The sequence below is a fragment of the Gopherus evgoodei genome, chromosome 4 (assembly GCF_007399415.2).
Source record: "Gopherus evgoodei ecotype Sinaloan lineage chromosome 4, rGopEvg1_v1.p, whole genome shotgun sequence".
Classification (NCBI taxonomy): domain Eukaryota; kingdom Metazoa; phylum Chordata; order Testudines; family Testudinidae; genus Gopherus; species Gopherus evgoodei.
The window spans coordinates 132,465,172-132,483,004 of NC_044325.1; the positions used below are offsets into that span (position 1 = coordinate 132,465,172).

Genomic DNA, 17,833 nt, shown 5'->3' on the forward strand with positions numbered 1-17,833 from the left:
CATGTCCATGCTAATCATGCATTGTCATTACAGCCAATCAAAATCCCTAAGGTTAAAACATCTAATGTAAAATCTAAAATCCGTGGCTTAATGCAAATAAAGGTTTAAAAATATTTGTTGTACTAAAAGTACAAAAGGGGAGAGTGTGGAAGTAGAGAAATAACTGACAGGGATTTGTAGGGGATCTTAATGCATGACAGTCTCTGTTAGTCAGAGTTAGGCTGGCTGTAACCCTAATAATGTGAGATTTGTAGAAGCGAGGATTGTGTGAGGCGAGTGGAAAAGAACTATGTGAGAAGTTGTTTGCAACCTTGTGTAGATAATACGAAATGTAGACTGGAGTCTCTTAAGTGAGAAAAACAAGATATCAGGATGACCTATGTATAAACAAAATGCAGCTGTTGCTTATTATTGTCTGTAACAGAAGTATAAATGCTTGCTGAAATTGTTTACCTGTTGAGAGACTTGTCTAGGAAGGAGAGACCCTATGTCCTAGTGCACTCTCTCTCTGTTGTAGCTGCTAAACAGAATAAAGTATCTGACTCTGCTGCACCCAAACAAAAAGCAAGAACTGAGTTTTTCTCCGACAATCCGAAGCTGAATCCCCAGGAGTTTTTAGTTCTGCTTTTAAAAGATCAGCAGATTTTGGAGTTGGCTGGAATTGTAGACATGTCCCAGACAGTGGGTACACTGGGAATGTCCATCGCTGACCGGGATCGATTCCCAGTGGGAAAGGCAGCGCTTGCATCCCCTGCACACCAGGTTGATGACAATCCCCAAGGCAAACCCCACAGGAAGGGGGGGAGGAAAAAAGGGGCTATTAAGCAGACCCTCCCCAAATTAACCGAAAAGGGACAATTATAAAATAAAGGAGAGAGGCAAGTAAACTAAACTAAACCTTGAACTAGGAACTCGAGGCTAAGCTAGAGCAAAGCGGAAGCGGGCAAGTGAGATGCTCTGTCTCAGGCCAGCGGGTGGTTGAGAAGGAACTGAGGGCAATTTGCCCAGGCAGCTCTATATACCCTCAGTACGGGACCCAGGGATATCTGGAGTGCATGCACGGGCCGAACGGGCACTCCTAGCGAACATCTCCAATCGAAGGTGCTCAGGGTGGAGCACCACTAGGGACACTCCTCAAAGACGAAGGCAACATTCTGTGAATGAGTGAAAGGATCCCTACACAACCCTCACCTACCTCACATGGGTGTTGTGAGGCTAAATTATAAGGGGACAAGTTCCCAACAGGTGTAAACAGGCGTACATCCTTTGAAGTCAAGTCATGCTGATTTGCAGCAGCAAAGGATCTGGCCCTCGGTGCCCAGATGAAATGCACCAGGGTAGCTGATATTACTCACATCTCACGCTGGTGCTGGGGAGGGACCCCTGCATGGGTGGGGCTAGGTAAGCATTCTGGAGGCAGTCTCTATAGATGCACCAGCCAACGCTATGCTGGCACAGCAGGGCACCAAAGCAGACAGAGCCTGTCCCTCACCTTCCATCTTGATCTTGAGGGCTGTCCGCACCAGAGCGAAGAGAGTGGCATTGAAGGTGACGGTGCCATCGCTGTTCAGAGGCATGTTCATGCACACCAGGCGCTGCACAACAAACAACAACTGCGTTTACCCCCAGCCTGGAGCACACTTCCCATGCCCAGGGCCGGTAGCAGACCCCTGCAGGACCGCTCAGGTCAGGCCTAAGGGAGATGCTGTGCCACGACAATGCAGCACAGTCTGAGAGCTAGGGAACCAGAGAGACCCTCCCGGTCCATCTGTGTCCAGCAGCCCCCTTAGAGAGAGTCCCCTTTATATTCATGCCAATGGAGAGCCATCTGTATTGCACGGCACTTGTGCAAAGGATGCTCTCCAGAGCACAGCTCACCAGTCAGCAAAGACAGATCACGGAGGCATAGGCTGCATGGGAATGGTCAGGTTAAAGGTTATAACTCTTGGATGGGTTGGGTTATTCGGAAGGCTGCATATGGCGGGTGTGGCCTCACCAGTGAAGATGTCGAAGGTGAGGGAATTGGGAAGACAGAGAATCATAGAATCATAGAATATCAGGGTTGGAAGGGACCTCAGGAGGTCATCTAGTCCAACCCCCCTGCTCAAAGCAGGACCAAGACATCCTTCTATCAGGGATGGATGGGATCAGTGAAATCCATCCAACCACAAAGGCAGCTGGGTGCACTAGAGGATCCACTAGACAGCCCGTCCAACCCAAAGGATTCTGGGATAAGACCGCATGGCCTCTTGATAACATGCCATTTCACCCAGTGCTCCAGAATCCACAGCTGGTTTAAAATGGCACAGCTGCCTTGAGCTCCGACCCAGGAATTGGGTGGCTTTGTTAACGCTTTGATGGCGTGAGTCACAAATGTCTCCCATGCTCTGTGGAGAATGAGCAGGTGCAGGAAGAAGTGCCGCCCACTCTCCCTGCTCCCTCTGCAGCCTCCGGCTTTTGGAGAGCTGCCCCCTGTGGGCGACGGGACACGTTCCCCGCTGAGGAGTTCGGACTCCTGCCATAAGAGCTTTCACGCAGCCACAATGGGACCCACCGAAGCTGAAGAAGGGCCTGACTCCCAATCCCAGACCTGAACACAGAGACACTAGAGCTGAGCCGTGCAGCTTGGACCCATCTCTAGCTGAGGTTTGTGTCTGACCAAGAGCTTTGGGATGTTCTCAGAGGTGGGGTCCTCTGCCTTGTATTGGACTGACTGTACCATGGGGGATGATAATTCAGGAAACGTGAAGTATGTCAGCCTCCGCCCGTTTAAATTGTCTTGCTCCCCTCAGAAGCCTCCTTCTCCATTAAACACTTGATATCAGATCATGAGGATACTCAAAACCAACCCTGGGTTTCTCCCCAGCTCCTTTCGGTGGGAGCTGAGGAACCCAGAGGCTGCAGGGTGTGCTAGAGTGAGGGGGACGGGACTAGGGTAGAGCCATCCAGCATGTCAATCATGGAACCTTTCCCTTTGCAAAGGAGTTGTTACCTTGCAAGCCACGCGGTGCGGACAGAACTTCCCAAAGCCCAGGGGAGGCTGGATGCGTCTCAGCAGGGTCACCACATCCAGATGTTTGATTCTTCCCCTGCAGGAGTCAAGAGACAGCTGTGCTTTACCCATCTGCTCCAGTGGTAGAATTGCAAACCCTGGCTGGGGGTGGGGGGTTAATTAGCTTGGGGTGCAGGAGCTCAGAGTCTGATCTGTGGCTCAGCCAGTGACTGCCTGTGTGACCTTGGCGAAGTCACTTATGCCCAGATTTTAACAGTATCAGACGTTGCTCCGCTGAGTGATGCAATACCGAACTGATTCAGGAGCCAAAGGCTCATTTCCAAAGGGATATAGGTGCTGGCAATGGGATTTTTGGCTTCAGGGCCTAACTCTCTTTTGAAAATGAACCTTAGGCTCCTAAATCAATTAGGCATTGCAAACCTCAGTGCAGCAGTGCCAAAAACCTTGAAAAATCTGGGCCTTAAGTCTGCCTGTATTTCAGTTTCTCCATCTCCAACATGGACACTTCTGTGCTGCACAGACTGGTGCGAGAGTAAACTCATTAATGTAGGCAAGGCCCCCAGGCACTGCAGAGATGGTGGGGCAGAGAAGTAGGTCAGTAGACAGATAATTTTGGAACCGATGGGATTTCATATCGCAGGGCATTGTAGAATGACCCTACAGTGCTGATATATTATGTCACTGGGGACTGGATGCTTCAGGGGACAGGAAAGCTCCCAAGTCTAGAATCCAGCTGGGGACAGTTTGGGGGCCTGTGTTAAATGAGTTGGTGTGTCTCAGGCCAGTTCTTAACAGGTCTCAGAAAGCCACTGTTATAACAAGGACCTCGGATGATCATCTCAGCAGGGCTTTAGAGCCATAAGCCAAAAGATCCCACTGTGCTCCTCCAGTCTGACCTCCTTGTAGGATATGTAACATGTAGCATGTATATTTTTGGTGTTGGGACATTGTCTGGCAGGGAGGGAGAACAGCTGGGTGAAAAGATGAGCCAGCAACCTGATCAGCTTAACAATTGGGTCAGCAGCCCAATCAGCTGAACATCTTGGTCAACAACCTGATCAGGTAAAAACTGACTTAGCCAACTAATCTCGGCTAGGAAGGAAAGTGTTTATACATTATATAATAATGTAACTTTGTAACAATGTATTCAAGGTGAGCACCTGAACCTGGGGGTGCGCCTCTTGGGCCCTGTTTCGGTGGCCTGATCACTCACTGAAGCAGTGAAGAAACGACATTCTTCTTCAAGCTCAAGGCCCTGTCTGTGAATCTGTGCGTTCTGGGTGGCGGAGAACAGAACCGGTCAATGCTCCTGTATAATACCAGCCAGAGAACTTGCCCCAAATAATTCCTTTTGAACTAGTGCACATTTTGAAAAATGTACTGACTTGATTTAAAAATTACCAGCGCTGGAGAATCTGCTACAGTTCTTGGTATTGACACTACCCGTGCTATGGCTGAGCTGTGGATAAACAGGGGACTTCAGTCCCACAGGCTGTCAATCCAGTACCTTCCAGCTGTGCTAACTTCTCTCAGCCTTTTAAGGAAATAATCCACTGGCCTCCCTGGCTGCCACTCAGACCCAGGCCAGCCACAGACCAGTGCTCACTCACTTGGCTTCCGGGTCGTATTCTGCCCAGATTCTTTTGAATTCGTCCAGGTGGTGCGGACCCAGGATAGACCAGTCTCGCGTGAGGTAGTCAAAGTTGTCCATGATGACGGCGACAAAGAGGTTGATAATCTGGCAAGAGAGGAGCATACATGAAGGAGACCAAATATGGTGCCAGATCCTGAGCTGACGCAAAGCAGCTCCCGTTGAAGTCAGCTGAGCATCGGTCCCACAATGCATCAGAGAGGGCAGGATGTGGGGTCTCCAATTGTGAAGGACTTATATAAAATGACAGCAGGGCACCGTGCGCTATCTTCCCTGTGCTCTAAACTGCTACTGGTTGGTCTCCTCTGACAAATGACACACTTTGGACAAAATTCTTCTCTCCAATCTGCCTCCTAGATCTCAGCCCTGATATCCTGGCTCAGACATTCTCTGTCTTCTCCCTGGGAGACCCATCGTGCAGGGACCAGGCCTGTTGTGTGGATTAGGGAGAATTCGGTCCTTACATCAATACACAATGGGCAGCCAATCCAAGCCAGAGAGCGTTTCACAACCTTTTTAGTAGAACTACTGCATGGAGAACACACACTTTTTATGTGCCTCGCACTCGCCAGAGCAAGACCCAACCCAGGAGCCATGTGCCCCACAGGATCCCAGGCTGAAAAAAGAGGGTGAAAAGGGTCAGTGGATGGATCCCCTCATGCAGGGGCTGAGTGGGGGCCAGGCAGAGAGAGTTTCCTGAAGCCAGCAGAGTCTGCAGCTATCGTCAGGCAGGAAACAGACCTTAGCTCCCTGGAAATATTTCATACCCAGCCAGTAAAACCTAAGTGACAACCACAGGCGAATCCTCCCCTCACCCCCGCAAGACAGATGCTGACATTTGTCCTCAATCTAAATGGCAGCCCATTCATTTCAACCCCTTCCACATGACTGTGGGTGGCCCAGTGGCTTGCCAGGGGGTGGGCTCTGGAGGGTGGAGGACAGTGACTCCTGGTGACTGAGTTCTGGAGCAGCACTGGTGTTTTTCTTCCCAGTTTTCCTTCTGCCACTGGTAAATGGAGCGTGCTGTACCCTCAGCCTTGCAGGAATGGGGGTGGCAGCTGCACATTGCAGAACACCCTGAACCCTTTGGATCCTGTCTGGACTGCTCTGGGGCTGCTCTGGGGTGCCGCTGGAGAGCTCATGGGAGAAAGCCTTGGCATTCGCTCTCTGGTTGGTCCCTGGCCGGCACAATCCTATGGCCTCCACTTTCACCCTTCTCCTGTTAAGGACAATGAAGGGACCAGGAGCAAAACACCAGGGGATCCAGAATCAGGGGCTGTACCAGGAAGGCGCAGAGCATGTAGAAGCTGATGAAGTAGAAGTAGGCGAAGCCCGTGCCACAGGCGTACTCCTCCCCTGGGGCGTAATCAGACTCAGGGTCACACTTTTTCCCGTAGCTGCAGGCCAGCAAGATCTCCTGCCAGGCCTCGCCTGTCGCACACCTATGGAGAAAGGGAGAATGCCAGCTAGGCTCTGCAAGGAAGGGCTGCCCTGCCCAGGAAGTATGGGATGAGATTAGCTGGAAGGGAGCAGGAGCTAGTGGTTAGAGCAGGGGCTGAGAATCAATATTATTGGGCGCTAGTCCCAGCTGTGGGTGGGCAAGGGACGAGGCGTCTGGACTCCTGGGCCCTAGCCCCCCACTCGGGGAGGGTAGTACGATGCAGCAGGTAAAACGGGACTGAGTCAGGACTCCTGGGTTCAATCCCTGGATCTGGGAGAAGAGTGACATCTAGCATTTAGAACAGAGGAGTGGCAGTCAGGGCTCCAGTCAAAAGTATTTCAATTCTGAAACATCGAATGTTATCGCACCACTTCATTTCCACAATGTGGAAACAAACATAACCTAAGCTGATGAGGAATTACACATTTTTCAAGTTTTGATTCGAATCATTTGGAAACATTGCCATCAGGACTGGTGTTGAACTCAACATGTTCCCACAAAACTCTGCAATTTCAGCCCAACAGCATCTTTGGGTGGTGAAAAACTAAAACTTTCCGACCCATTCTGCTCCAGCTTGGCGTTGCATTCAGCACCAAGCCCAGCTGACCTCTGACCTGTGCATCAGGCACCACTGATGGGCTGGGGCTCTGTGGGCAACTCCATCAGGGCTCTTGCGTCTTCTTTGGGTGAGTTCTGGGGAGCCCAGTGTGGCCCCGAAGGCACATGCAGGCCACAACCTGACCCTGTGAAGTTATTGATGTAAACTGGGACCATATAGAACATGGGTTGCAACCAAGGTCCTGTAGTGGCACCAGATCTTATGTAAAGGGGGTCATATAAGGTGTCTAAGACCAGGTTATGGGTTATTGGTTATGATTATGCTGTCTGTATGTCTCTATCATTTTGTAGTTGAAGTTATAAGTATTGGCTGTATACTGTCTGTATTTCAAACTTATGCTGTGCTACTGGGAAAGATCCCAGACAAGTGGGTGTTAGCTCTGCTTAGCCTGCTTGATGGCCCATTAAGGACCATCAGCTACACAATTGACCCATTAAGAGGAGGCAGATACGCCTTGTGACTCAGCAGAGTGTGCAGAAACTGGCCCATGTGACTGCAGACTCCATTTTGCTGTAATTTTCCACAGTAAGAACAAAGAAGTGTTCTTACACCTGGAAGTGCCTATATAAGGCTGATGCCTCATCTCCATCTTGTCTTCAATCCTGCTTCCTACCTCTGGAGAGACTTTGCTACAAGCTGAAGCTCTACACAAGGGACTGATGACCCATCCCAGCGGGGGATGTTCTCCAGAGACTTGATTTGAACTTGCAGTTTATTCCATCACTGCTACAAGCCTGAACTAAGAACTTTGCCATTACTGTATGCAATTGATTCCATTTAACCAATTCTAGCTCCCATCTCTATCTTTTTTCCTTTATGAATAAACCTTTAGATTTTAGATTCTAAAGGATTGGCAACAGCGTGATTTGTGGGTAAGATCGGATGTGTATAATGACCTGGGTCTGGGGCTTGGTCCTTTGGGATCAAGAGAACCTTTTCTTTTACTGGTATGTTGGTTTTCATAACCATTCATCCCCAGGACGGGTGGCACTGGTGGTGATACTGGGAGACTGGAGTGTCTAAGGAAATTGCTTGTGTGACTTGTGGTAAGTCAGTGGGGTGAAACCAAAGTCATTTTTGTCTGGCTGGTTTGGTTTGCCTTAGAGGTGGAAAAACCCCAGCCTGGGGCTGTGACTGCCCTGTTTGAGCAATTGGTCCTGAATTGGCACTCTCAGTTGGGTCCCGCCAGAACCACATCATCACAGACCGCACAGTGTATTTTCCCTGCAACCTGTTGCAACCGTAACTGGCTGGTCAATGAGCCATACTTCCCCCTCTGTGCCAGGTCCCCAGCAGCTAGGACGAGCCTGTGCCAGCTGTGGGACTTACGCCCAGATCCTCAAAGATATTTTGATGCCACCGATTTCAGGGGCCACGTGGAATGCCTAAATATCTTTGAGGCTCTGGATCATAGCCCTGCAGCACAAGCTTCATGTTCAGCTTTGGAGGTGCTGGGTCCAGCTCCTGGGGATGGCCAGGATGACAGTGCCATGATGGTTACACCTCATTGTTGCTTCTGTGTAGGGAGACCCAGGCCCTTGTGTTGCACCACCATGGACTGGTGCATTGTGATCCAGTGCAACCTCATGGCACATATGAGGGGCCCTTTAATGAGCTGTGGGAGTGAGGTGCTAGCCTGGGGTCTTCGCTCCTCAGGGATGTCAGGCTGGCTTCCCCCAGCAGTGGCTCTGCATTACAAATGGCCCCAGGCTGGCTGTACTGGGCACCCCCAGGGGATGGAATGGGAAGGGATGCGGTAGGATGAGGAAGCGGCGGGGCCTACACAGACCTGAAGAGCAGCAGGATGGCTTGCGGGAAGGTCTGGAAGTTGTTGTTCCGGTTGATTGGGTTCATCCACCAGGGCGATTTTCCCAAACATCTGTGAATGACTGCCTCAGGTCCCAGCTGCCCTGCAGAGGAACGCCCTGCCACTAGGCATCCGCACTACCCTCTACCCCACGCCCCCGCTCCTGGCCTCATCACTGCTCCCGCTGGCTCCTTTCCAGCCAATAGCCCAGAACCACAGGGAAAGGGTTGGCCTGGCAGGATGACTGTGTGGACTGGGCACAGCGCTGGGAGTCAGGGGTCCAAGGTGTGTTACAGCTCTGCGACTGACTTGCTGTGTGAAGCCGGGGGAGTTTGACAGCTCTGTGCCTCAGTTTCCCCATCAGCAGACTGGGGATAATAACAGTGGCCTCCCCCTGGCAGGGAGGCAGCTGGGGCTTGATTCATTAGTGACTGCAGAGCACTCTGAGCCCCCCTGGTGGAAAGACAGTGGGGTTGTACCTGTCATATGGCAGGAGCGCCCGAGGGGTGACCCCTACTCCCTGGATCCTGGCTTTCCCACGCCCTGCCAGTTGGGGCCCCAGCATTGTCCCCATCTCCTTACCTGCATCCCGATCACAGCGTAGATGAAGAACAGCATCACAATCAGCAACGCCACGTAGGGCAGGGCCTGTGAGACAAAGAGTCCAGGGCTCACATGGGAGTGGAGCTGAGAGGGAGCAGCCTATCCCCACTGTGGACCCCGCCTGCTTTAGGAGTAGGAGTTCGCCGGGCTGGATCTACCAAGCTCTGGTGCCAGCCAGGGGTCCAGCGGGGCAGCTGGCAGGAGAGTGAGGCTGCCTGCTGCTGGCTGGGGCTGGAAGCTACCACTAAAAACACTCGTTCTCCAGCATTCCTGCTGCTGTCGCTCACTCCACAGCCTGCACAGGGAGCTCCCTGCCCCTGCAGCTGGGACAAGCACTGGGGTGGTGGGCAGGAAGAAAGGGACATGCACAATCTCAGCACAAACAGGTGCCTACAACTGAGGTGCTGGAGAGCACCCTCAGCGCCCCTCCAGTCCTGAAGTTCCTGTCCAAGGGAGCTGGCGATCTTACTGATCTGGTCTGGGGAATAGGGGGCCAGCTGCAGGCTCTCGAGACATGCTGACACCAGTATGAATGAGCATCTGGGAGCCCTTCTTGGCTCTTCTTGAACTCCTAGATGCTTGGGTACATACATGTCAAGTGCGTGCTAGCTAGTGACTGGCCATTTCGAGGTTAACAGCTGCTGCTGCTACGGCTAATGGAGCTCTTGAGCAGTAGAGGCCGTGTCTTTGGGGGCTGATAGGCCCCATCCTCAAAAACCAGTTGCCCAGCCACATTGGGGATTGGTCCATACGCACTGGAAGGACTTGATGAAGGTCCAGAGCAGGGTCCTGACTCCTTCCCCCCGGCTCAACAGCTTCACCAACCTCATCACCCGGAAAAGTCGGAAGAAGGTGATGGAGATGCGAGTATTGTCTGCAGAATCCTGCAGGCAAAGCACACCCCCTTAGTGGCTCGGTGGGAACAGAAGCCCCAGGGAAGGGAGGGTGGGAGCAGGCCCAGGAGACCTGCTGAGCTCTTCGGGGCTCCTCGGCCACAGGGAGGAGCCACTGCTGTACGGAACTGGTGACATTTCCCCCACTGTTCACCACTACAGCCCAGGCATCTCTCGGATCTGCAGCCCCGCTCAGGGTTCTCCTGCAGTTGGGTATTATGTGTGTTAGAGTAAGCCCACTTGCTGGGCCGGCTCAGGGGAGCTGCATGCTGTAGTGAGGGTGGAGGAGTGCTACCAAGTCAGTACATGCCAGCGAGGATGATCCAGACGAGAGGCTCCCTCCCCCATGCTCAGCTCCACCGGCAAGGGTTACATGATGGATTCCAGTCCCTCTTGCTTCACCTGGGGCTCTGGTTGCCACCACACTGGGCCCGAGACCCCCCTGGCTGCAGCAGGTCTATGGCAGGGGGCAAAGGGTTTGAGCTGTCTGGGAATGTTTGGCTTGGGGTCATGGAGCGGGGCTGACCAGGGTGGGGTGGGAGGAAGGGAAGGAAGGAATAGGGTAGGTTAGGGTGGGGAAAACTTTGAAAGATAATATTGATGCCCCAAGTCCCCATGAGTCCCTCCCTGTCTGGAAGGAAGTGGGGATCGGAGCCCTTCCGAGGGGGAGGTGCAGCAAAGGAGGCTATCAGGAGAGAAAAGCTCTTGGCAAGAGTGGGAACTCTCCGCTCCATGACAAGGGCCACAGATGCATAACTGACAGTGCGACACCCGCTCAAGTAGCCAAACGCTGCTCGGTGGGTGCATCCCTGTGCCTGGGACCTGCAGTAATAACACCTCCTAGCTCTTCGCAGCAGCAGATCTCAAAGCAATTCACAGATCAGTCTTCACACCTGCCGGGCGGTAGGGCAGGACTAGGTTCCACAGAGATCTGAGGCCCAGCGTGACTTGCCCCAGGGAGCCTGGGGCAGGGAATTTGAACCTGGACCATCCGTCTCCTTGGCTAGAGCCCTAACCCCGTCTTCCCTGTAGCTCACACACAGCCTTCCACAGCAGGAGCCCCAGGTGTCTGCGTTTGATCAAAGGCTCCCAATAACTTTTGGAACAAGCTGAGCAAACGCTCCATAGTATTGCTCAGCCAGGACACAGCTTGTGGGGCAAAGCCCCCTCCCCGCCCACGTAAGCTTTGTCTTGTCTCATTGCACCATCTTGTTCAGTAACGTTCGCTGGGGAGGAGCCAGGAGCTGCTGTGGCTGGCACACTAACTCACTGGGCGGCATGGGGCAGAGGGGGGAGCAGAGACCTGACCTGCCTGTACGTACAGCTCCTTGGATTCAGCAGAGGGGATGTGAGATCAGATGATCATAGTACAAGATCCCACTCCCTACAAGGCAGCTGTGGCCTAATGCTCAATGGGAGGAGCCAGGAGTCCTGGGTTCGAATCCCGACTCCACCAGCAATTTGCTGGGTGACTTTGGGCAAATCACTGATCCGCTTCATGCCTCAGTTTCCCCAGCTGCCTAATGGGGATAGGGACATTTGGTCACCAGGCTTTAACACCACAATGGTGCCAGTGCCAGAGGCAGCGGTCCAGCAAAAACAGCAGGGTCATCTCCAGCCGCTTCAGGTTGCCACACTGAGACCTCAGCTGCCCAAGGGCTGGCTCGTTATGGGGGGAGCTCTGCAAAGGAGAGAGTGGGTTTATCCAGGGGGGCTTAGTGAAGTGTCCCTAATTCTGCTCTCCAAAGGGCTCAGAGTCTGAAAAATCAGTCTGGCGCCATCCCTGCCCCAGCTCCATCTCGGCCGCAAATCGCATCCCAGCCTCCATCACCCCATGGCTACTGCAACTGCCCTCTCTGGCCTCCTGCGGCTGCCTTTCCTCATGCTCCAGCATGCCGCTGCCCACCCACAGCAATATCAGTACCAGCAGCAAAAGCTCTGCCAGGTCTCTGGGCACCATCCTCTGCTTTAAAACACCCCCACTTTTCCCAGCCGAACTGATAGTTTGTTTCTCTCTGTTCCCCTCCATCTGCCCACCACCAGCTTCCTCGGCATCCTTCATGACTGCTGGCACGAGAGCCTTCTCCCCTGCATTGCCAGCTGCCGGAAACAGCCTCCCTGCACGATTCCACTTCACTGAGCTTTGATCGCACGCCACATCTCAGCTGGAAAACATGCTTCTCGCTTGCCTCCTCCTCCCTTCCTTTCTCTTGCTCACCTTCTTTCCTTTTCTCTTTTCCCTTCTCTTTCTGGCTCAATTCATAGACACTGCCTGCCATCTCCCCCAGGGGCGTGTGCAGCCACTCTAAACACCTGCACAAGTAACCCGACTCAGTGACACGCTGCCAGCTCCAAAGAACTCGGCACTGCCCCGAGCCCAAAGAAAATTAGCCAGCACCTGGGCAAATGCCTAATAGCCTGGGGCCCCATTGTACCAAAGAGGGGAGGGAAACTGCAGTCAGGGCCCCTGCCCACCACTAAGGATGCCCAGACTCTTGTACCCCCAGCGTTCAAAGCTGGGGGCTGCCAGGGACTGTCTCAGCTGATCTCAGCTGTTGGGGTGGAGTATGGGGAGAGGTGTCTGAGCCAGCTAGGAAATCGACTATGTCGGGGTGGGCAAACTTTTTGGCCCGAGGTCCACATCGGGAGTGCACAACGGTATGGAGGGCCGGGTAGGGAAGGCTGTGCCTCCCCAAACAGCCTGGCCCCCGCCCCCTATCTGCCCCCTCCCACTTCCTGCCCCCTGACTGTCCCCCTCAGAACCCCCAACCCATCCAACCCCCCCTGCTCCTTGTCTTTTTACTGCCCCCTCCTAGGACTCCTGCCCCCTGTCCAACCCCCCACTCCCTGTCCCCTGACCACCCCCTCCCAGGACCCCCCCACCCCTAACTGCCCCCCGGGATCCCACCCCCCTATCCAACCCCCCTGCTCCCTATCGCCTGACTGCCCTCCCGACCCCTATGCCCCCCCACAACAGGAGTGGCTGCAGAGGAGGGGAGACAGCGGGGAAGGGGCCGGGGACTAGGCTGCCCGGCCGGGAGCTCAGGGGCCAGGCAGGACAGTCCAGCCCACGGGCCGTAGTTTGCCCATGTCTGGGTTATGTAGAGCTTCACTTGCGGGGGCGGAGGGTGGTGGTAAAAGGACCCATGTGACTTAGGACCACAAGTGCCACATGGGGCGCTTGGAACTTCTTCAAAACCAGCATTGTCCAGAAGCTCGAATCCAGGCCTCTGTCCCGGCTAGACACTGGGAAAGCCTCCTCTGGGCCTGAGCCATCACATACTGGCAGCATTGCATCCGCTACCATCTAAATACCTAGTGGCTACACACGTGCTAACCGGCGGGGGGACTGCATGGAAACCCCTCGAGAAAGCTCTCAGCACAGTGGGGCAACCACCCCCTGGGATCTAAAGGAGGGAGCCAGTCAAGAGTAATGCCACTGACTCCTCCCAGCCTCCATCCTTGGTGCCTGCTATCAAAGGCTGCCTACAGGTCTCCAACAACATCACCTGCCTAAGTTCCCTGTAAGCTGCGTGGCCATGCAGCAGCCTATTTAGTGCCACGCAGGCGCTCAGCTAACCTGCCTGGGGACCTGCTGCGGGAGGAGCGCCCCACCAGCCCCAACCTAGCCCGGCCCCCAACCTGTCATGTGGCTGGGGCACCCCTACCCAGGCCCAGACCCAGCTGCAGCCAGGGTGCCCCAGCCCAGCCCAGACCCAGCCCAGACCTGCCAGGATAGTGGCACCATCCCCACCCCAACCCTCTGCCCCACCCTCTGCCCCAGCCCTAAGCCCCTCATCTCTGGCCCCATCCCAAAGCCTGCACTCCCAGCCCAAACCTTCACCCCCCTGCACCCCAACCCTCTGCCCCAGCACTAAGCCCCTCTTCCCCGGCCCCACTCCAGAGCCCACACACCCCTGCACCTCAACCCTCTGCCCCAGCCCTAAGCCCCCTCCCACACTCTGAATCCCTCAACCTCACCCCCACCACATGAATTTTATGTGCATCAATATGAAGATGATGTGTCACATAACAAACTTCATTCGCATATGGGTGGGAAAAATTAGAGGGAACACTGCTTCTGGGACTCCTAACTTTTGTCCATCACCAGGAGATCAATTACCACCGACACCAGCACAAGCTCTGTACCTTACACAGCCGAACAGTGACTGAAGGAACCCAGAGCCCAAGGCAATGTCAGGCCAGGAGGGAAACTAACCTTCCGCAGAGAAAGGAAGGTTTGAGAAACGTATCCCTGCATTTGCACCAAATCACATTTTAAGAAACTGTGCGCATACAGCTGGGGGGAGAGACCTACAAACTAATATTGTGTTAGATGGTACAATGAGCAGGTAGAGCGACTGTCCTGTCTTGTCCTGTCTGTACAACAGCCGGATGCAACCTTAGTTAGATGGTTCTGTCTCTGGTTGAGTTTTGCTGTATTTCATGGACGAAGGATGGATGGATAGAAGAAAAGTGTCATATGGATGGATGGGTCGGGGAGGGATAGGGAGGGGTGGATGGATAGATAGATGGATGGAGATCACATTTCAGTGGGAGGTAAGATGATCTCCTAGAGGTTGGGTGTGTTTCACTCCCAGACCATTGGTGTATTTAGCTCCTACCCCCACTCCGCTATGGGAGAGTCACCTTGTGCATTTGCAGAGCAGGTCCCTGGATTCACACCATGCAATCCACGCAAACACAGCAGCCGAGTGCAGCAGAGAAACAACTAGAGGAAGAAAAATAAGGAGACCCACTGCAAGCACATGCAGCTGATATTTACAATGCCATTACAGCCTCCGCTTAGGCAGTACAGTCCGCCACTGGAAGCAAGAAACGTCTGTCGAGAGAACAAGAGAGTCAGCAAGAAAAACTGTCAGAGAGGCAGGAAACAAAAGAGAGACAGAGAGAGAAAGAGAAACAGGAGCCTGGGTTCGAGAAAGAGCCAGACGGAGACACAGATCCTTGGAGGGAAGGGCAAGACGGGAAACAGAGAGAGAAAGAGACACAGAAAGAAGACATGGTAGGATGGCCCAAAAACCAACACACAAAACAAGGCAGATCTGAATCCAGGCCCATCCCCAGGGCAGTCTGAAGGAAATATCAAGCTGGGTAAGACTGGAAGAGAAATGTTCTGACTTGGGAACTTAAAGATAGGCACTAGGGGAAACATCTACAAAAGTACCAGAGCAACTTAAAGGCCTAAGCCACCAATGCGGTTCAATGAGATGCAGGCCTTGTCTATACTAGAAAGTTGTTCTGCTTGAACTGTTCCGGAGTAGTTAGAGCAATACAACCCGCCCTGGTGTGGACGCAGTTATGCAGATGTAGAAGGTGCTTTATGCAGGGATAGCTATTCCCATATGGAAACGGGAATACCAGTACATGGCAGCATATTGGCATTGATATAGCTACATACTGGTCAAAAATTCATGCCTGTAGCCAACATACACAACAGTTACATTTTCAAGTGTAGAGCAAGTCTTACGCTCCCAGGTGTCTGAGCCACTTTTGAAAATGAGACTTCAGCTCCTAAGTCACTTCAGGTTCGTCTTCACTACCAAGTTAATGAAGGCTCTTTCTCGGGTGTTGCCCCAACCCCGGCTCACGTCCATACACAAAACCTTCTCACCCAAGTGTGCTCAATTCGTTAATTCCTAGAGTGTAGCTATTCCTAGAGCCCTACATGGATACAAACTTTGTATCCGCATCCGATCCACAAAAATGGTCCGCGGACAGAGAGCAGATATCCGCACATCTAGCTATTCCCATTCCCTGGCTAGGGAAATTTGGGTACAATTCTCCCCTATGCCCAGAATACAGGTACAAGCACCACTCACAGCATCACACCGGGCCTAACTGGTGACTAGCCATCATGCTGGCCCTGGGTGCAGGACTGAATTTCACTTGTAAGCCCTTACCCACCATGAAGTGATGTCAACAAGTGTATTTCGATCGACTCAGTGGGCTTTGGATCACGGTCACAGGGCATGATCCGGCAACGGTGCTGAACTTTAAGTCCCATTGGGACCGCTTGAATGTGCTTAAATGTTTTGCTGGATCGGGACCTGAGTGACTCAGGAAAGGGCTTCCAATAGCAAGGCCTTCTCCTTCCCATCTCGCACGAGTTAGCAAACAGCCTTACACAGAAACAGGAGAGAGAAAGGAAGCAGAGAGAAAGCAGGAGAGGACAGACTTAGCAAACCAGCGTTAACATTTTTCTGGGAGAAAACAACCGCCAGGGATGGCTTTGTTACTGGTGAACTTTCACCTCGCCTTGGAATACGAGGGCGGCCCGTCCCAGTGGCGCTGCTAGGACCCAGTTGGCAGTTCCGTGAGGGTGCTGCCTCCCTAAACCACGGTGCTTCCAGGGTCTGTGCGCTTGGGCAGGAAGCAGCATTCCAGAGCCAGAGGCAGTGCTAGCCCATTGGGCCAAGCAGGAACATTCTGAGGGGCCCTCACACAGCGCATACTAAAAAAGCCAGTAGGGAGCCCCCATCAGCTGCTCAGGGCCCTAAGCAATCACTCAGTCTCCAGAGCAGACAAGGCTACAGACTCCAGGTGATACGGATGCAAACACATACCCTGATGGGCAATGTCCACTTGCAATGACCCAGGAACCCCAACTGCCAATGGCGGGCAGAGAGGAGTACTTACCGGGTGGGGTTGCTGCTCTCCAGCTACATGTCCAGCTTCACTAAGCCTAGTTCCCCCTAAGCAAAACCTCCAGAACGGCCCCTAGAACTCTGGGTCCCTTAGCTCCTGGTGGCCAGAGAGAGGATCTCCCCTTACCCCTGGATCTTTGACAGTGGCCATAAGGGGGGGCTGTCAAGGTGCATGCATGGGAGTGATGTCAAGGGGGAGATGAGGGGTGGGGAGATTGTGGGGTGGCCGAGTGAACCCTCTGGAAGGAGACCAAAAACCCAACCCCGAGGTCTCTTGTTGGAGGAGGGGATGTGGGGTGATTTGGGCAGCATGCCCAACCCGTTAGTGATTCTCGATACCCACTGAATGCCAAGCTCTTTCCAGGGGGAGGCCAGAGCTCCAGTGGATCCCTTCCCAAGCAACAATGGGATCCGGAGCCTGGGTGCCCTTGTGGCTGAGAACTGCTGGGAAGGACACAGCAGCCCAGAACGTGTTTCAAGGCCCCCCGGGCAGACAGAGCACTCTGTGGGCACAGAGCCACTCGATAGCAGCTCGGCGCTTGGGAAAAGGGGCTGGTAGCTGCTGCTCTGCCTGGAACTCCTGACAGCAGCTGGCAACTGCCCAAATGAGCAGGCAATTTGGGGACCTCTGCAAGCTCCCTAACGGGTTTGTCCTTTGTGCTGGCTGGGAATGGTGACAAAGCAGAGGGGCTGACACAGTGCCGGTGATCAAAGCCAGGGTGGCAGTCCTGCGCAGGAGGGCTTTTGGTTGCTGTTAGCTGGTGGTGATATAGGAATGGAGCCAATGACTCAATACCTGGTGGGGGTGGCTCTGAGAAGTCCTGCTCTCTGGGGTTTGGCAGCTCACTCAGCGAGGAGACAGCCAGTGCAGTCGCCCCAGGAGAATGGAGCCAGCCAGAGGACTGCAGGACTGGTGTGCATTGGGGCTTGGGAAGCTGTGCCCGAGAACAGGAGAGGATGACATTTCATCTCCTCCGGGCTGGATCTCCTTGCCGATGGTTCACTCTCAGATGCAGGGGAACGGCTAAGTGCTACTCTGGAACACAGCACTGAGAGCAGGGACACTCTGCAGTGACAACTGGATGTTTTTTTTTATTAGTGAGGACATGCTAACCCCACCAGAGTGTTCACTTCTGAA

The 17,833-nt window shown here is 53.5% G+C and overlaps 1 protein-coding gene across 1 annotated transcript in view; it reads right to left on the reverse strand.

Moving 5' to 3' along the window:
- The window catches only part of CACNA1S (calcium voltage-gated channel subunit alpha1 S), a 109,283-nt gene that overhangs the window by 26,754 nt on the left and 64,696 nt on the right, over positions 1-17,833 (reverse strand). The window contains 9 exon segments of the mRNA XM_030561131.1: positions 1,493-1,595; positions 2,993-3,089; positions 4,624-4,751; positions 5,947-6,106; positions 8,514-8,576; positions 8,578-8,603; positions 9,114-9,182; positions 9,893-10,018; positions 14,814-14,870. Of these exon segments, the coding sequence (XP_030416991.1) occupies positions 1,493-1,595; positions 2,993-3,089; positions 4,624-4,751; positions 5,947-6,106; positions 8,514-8,576; positions 8,578-8,603; positions 9,114-9,182; positions 9,893-10,018; positions 14,814-14,870 (829 nt within the window).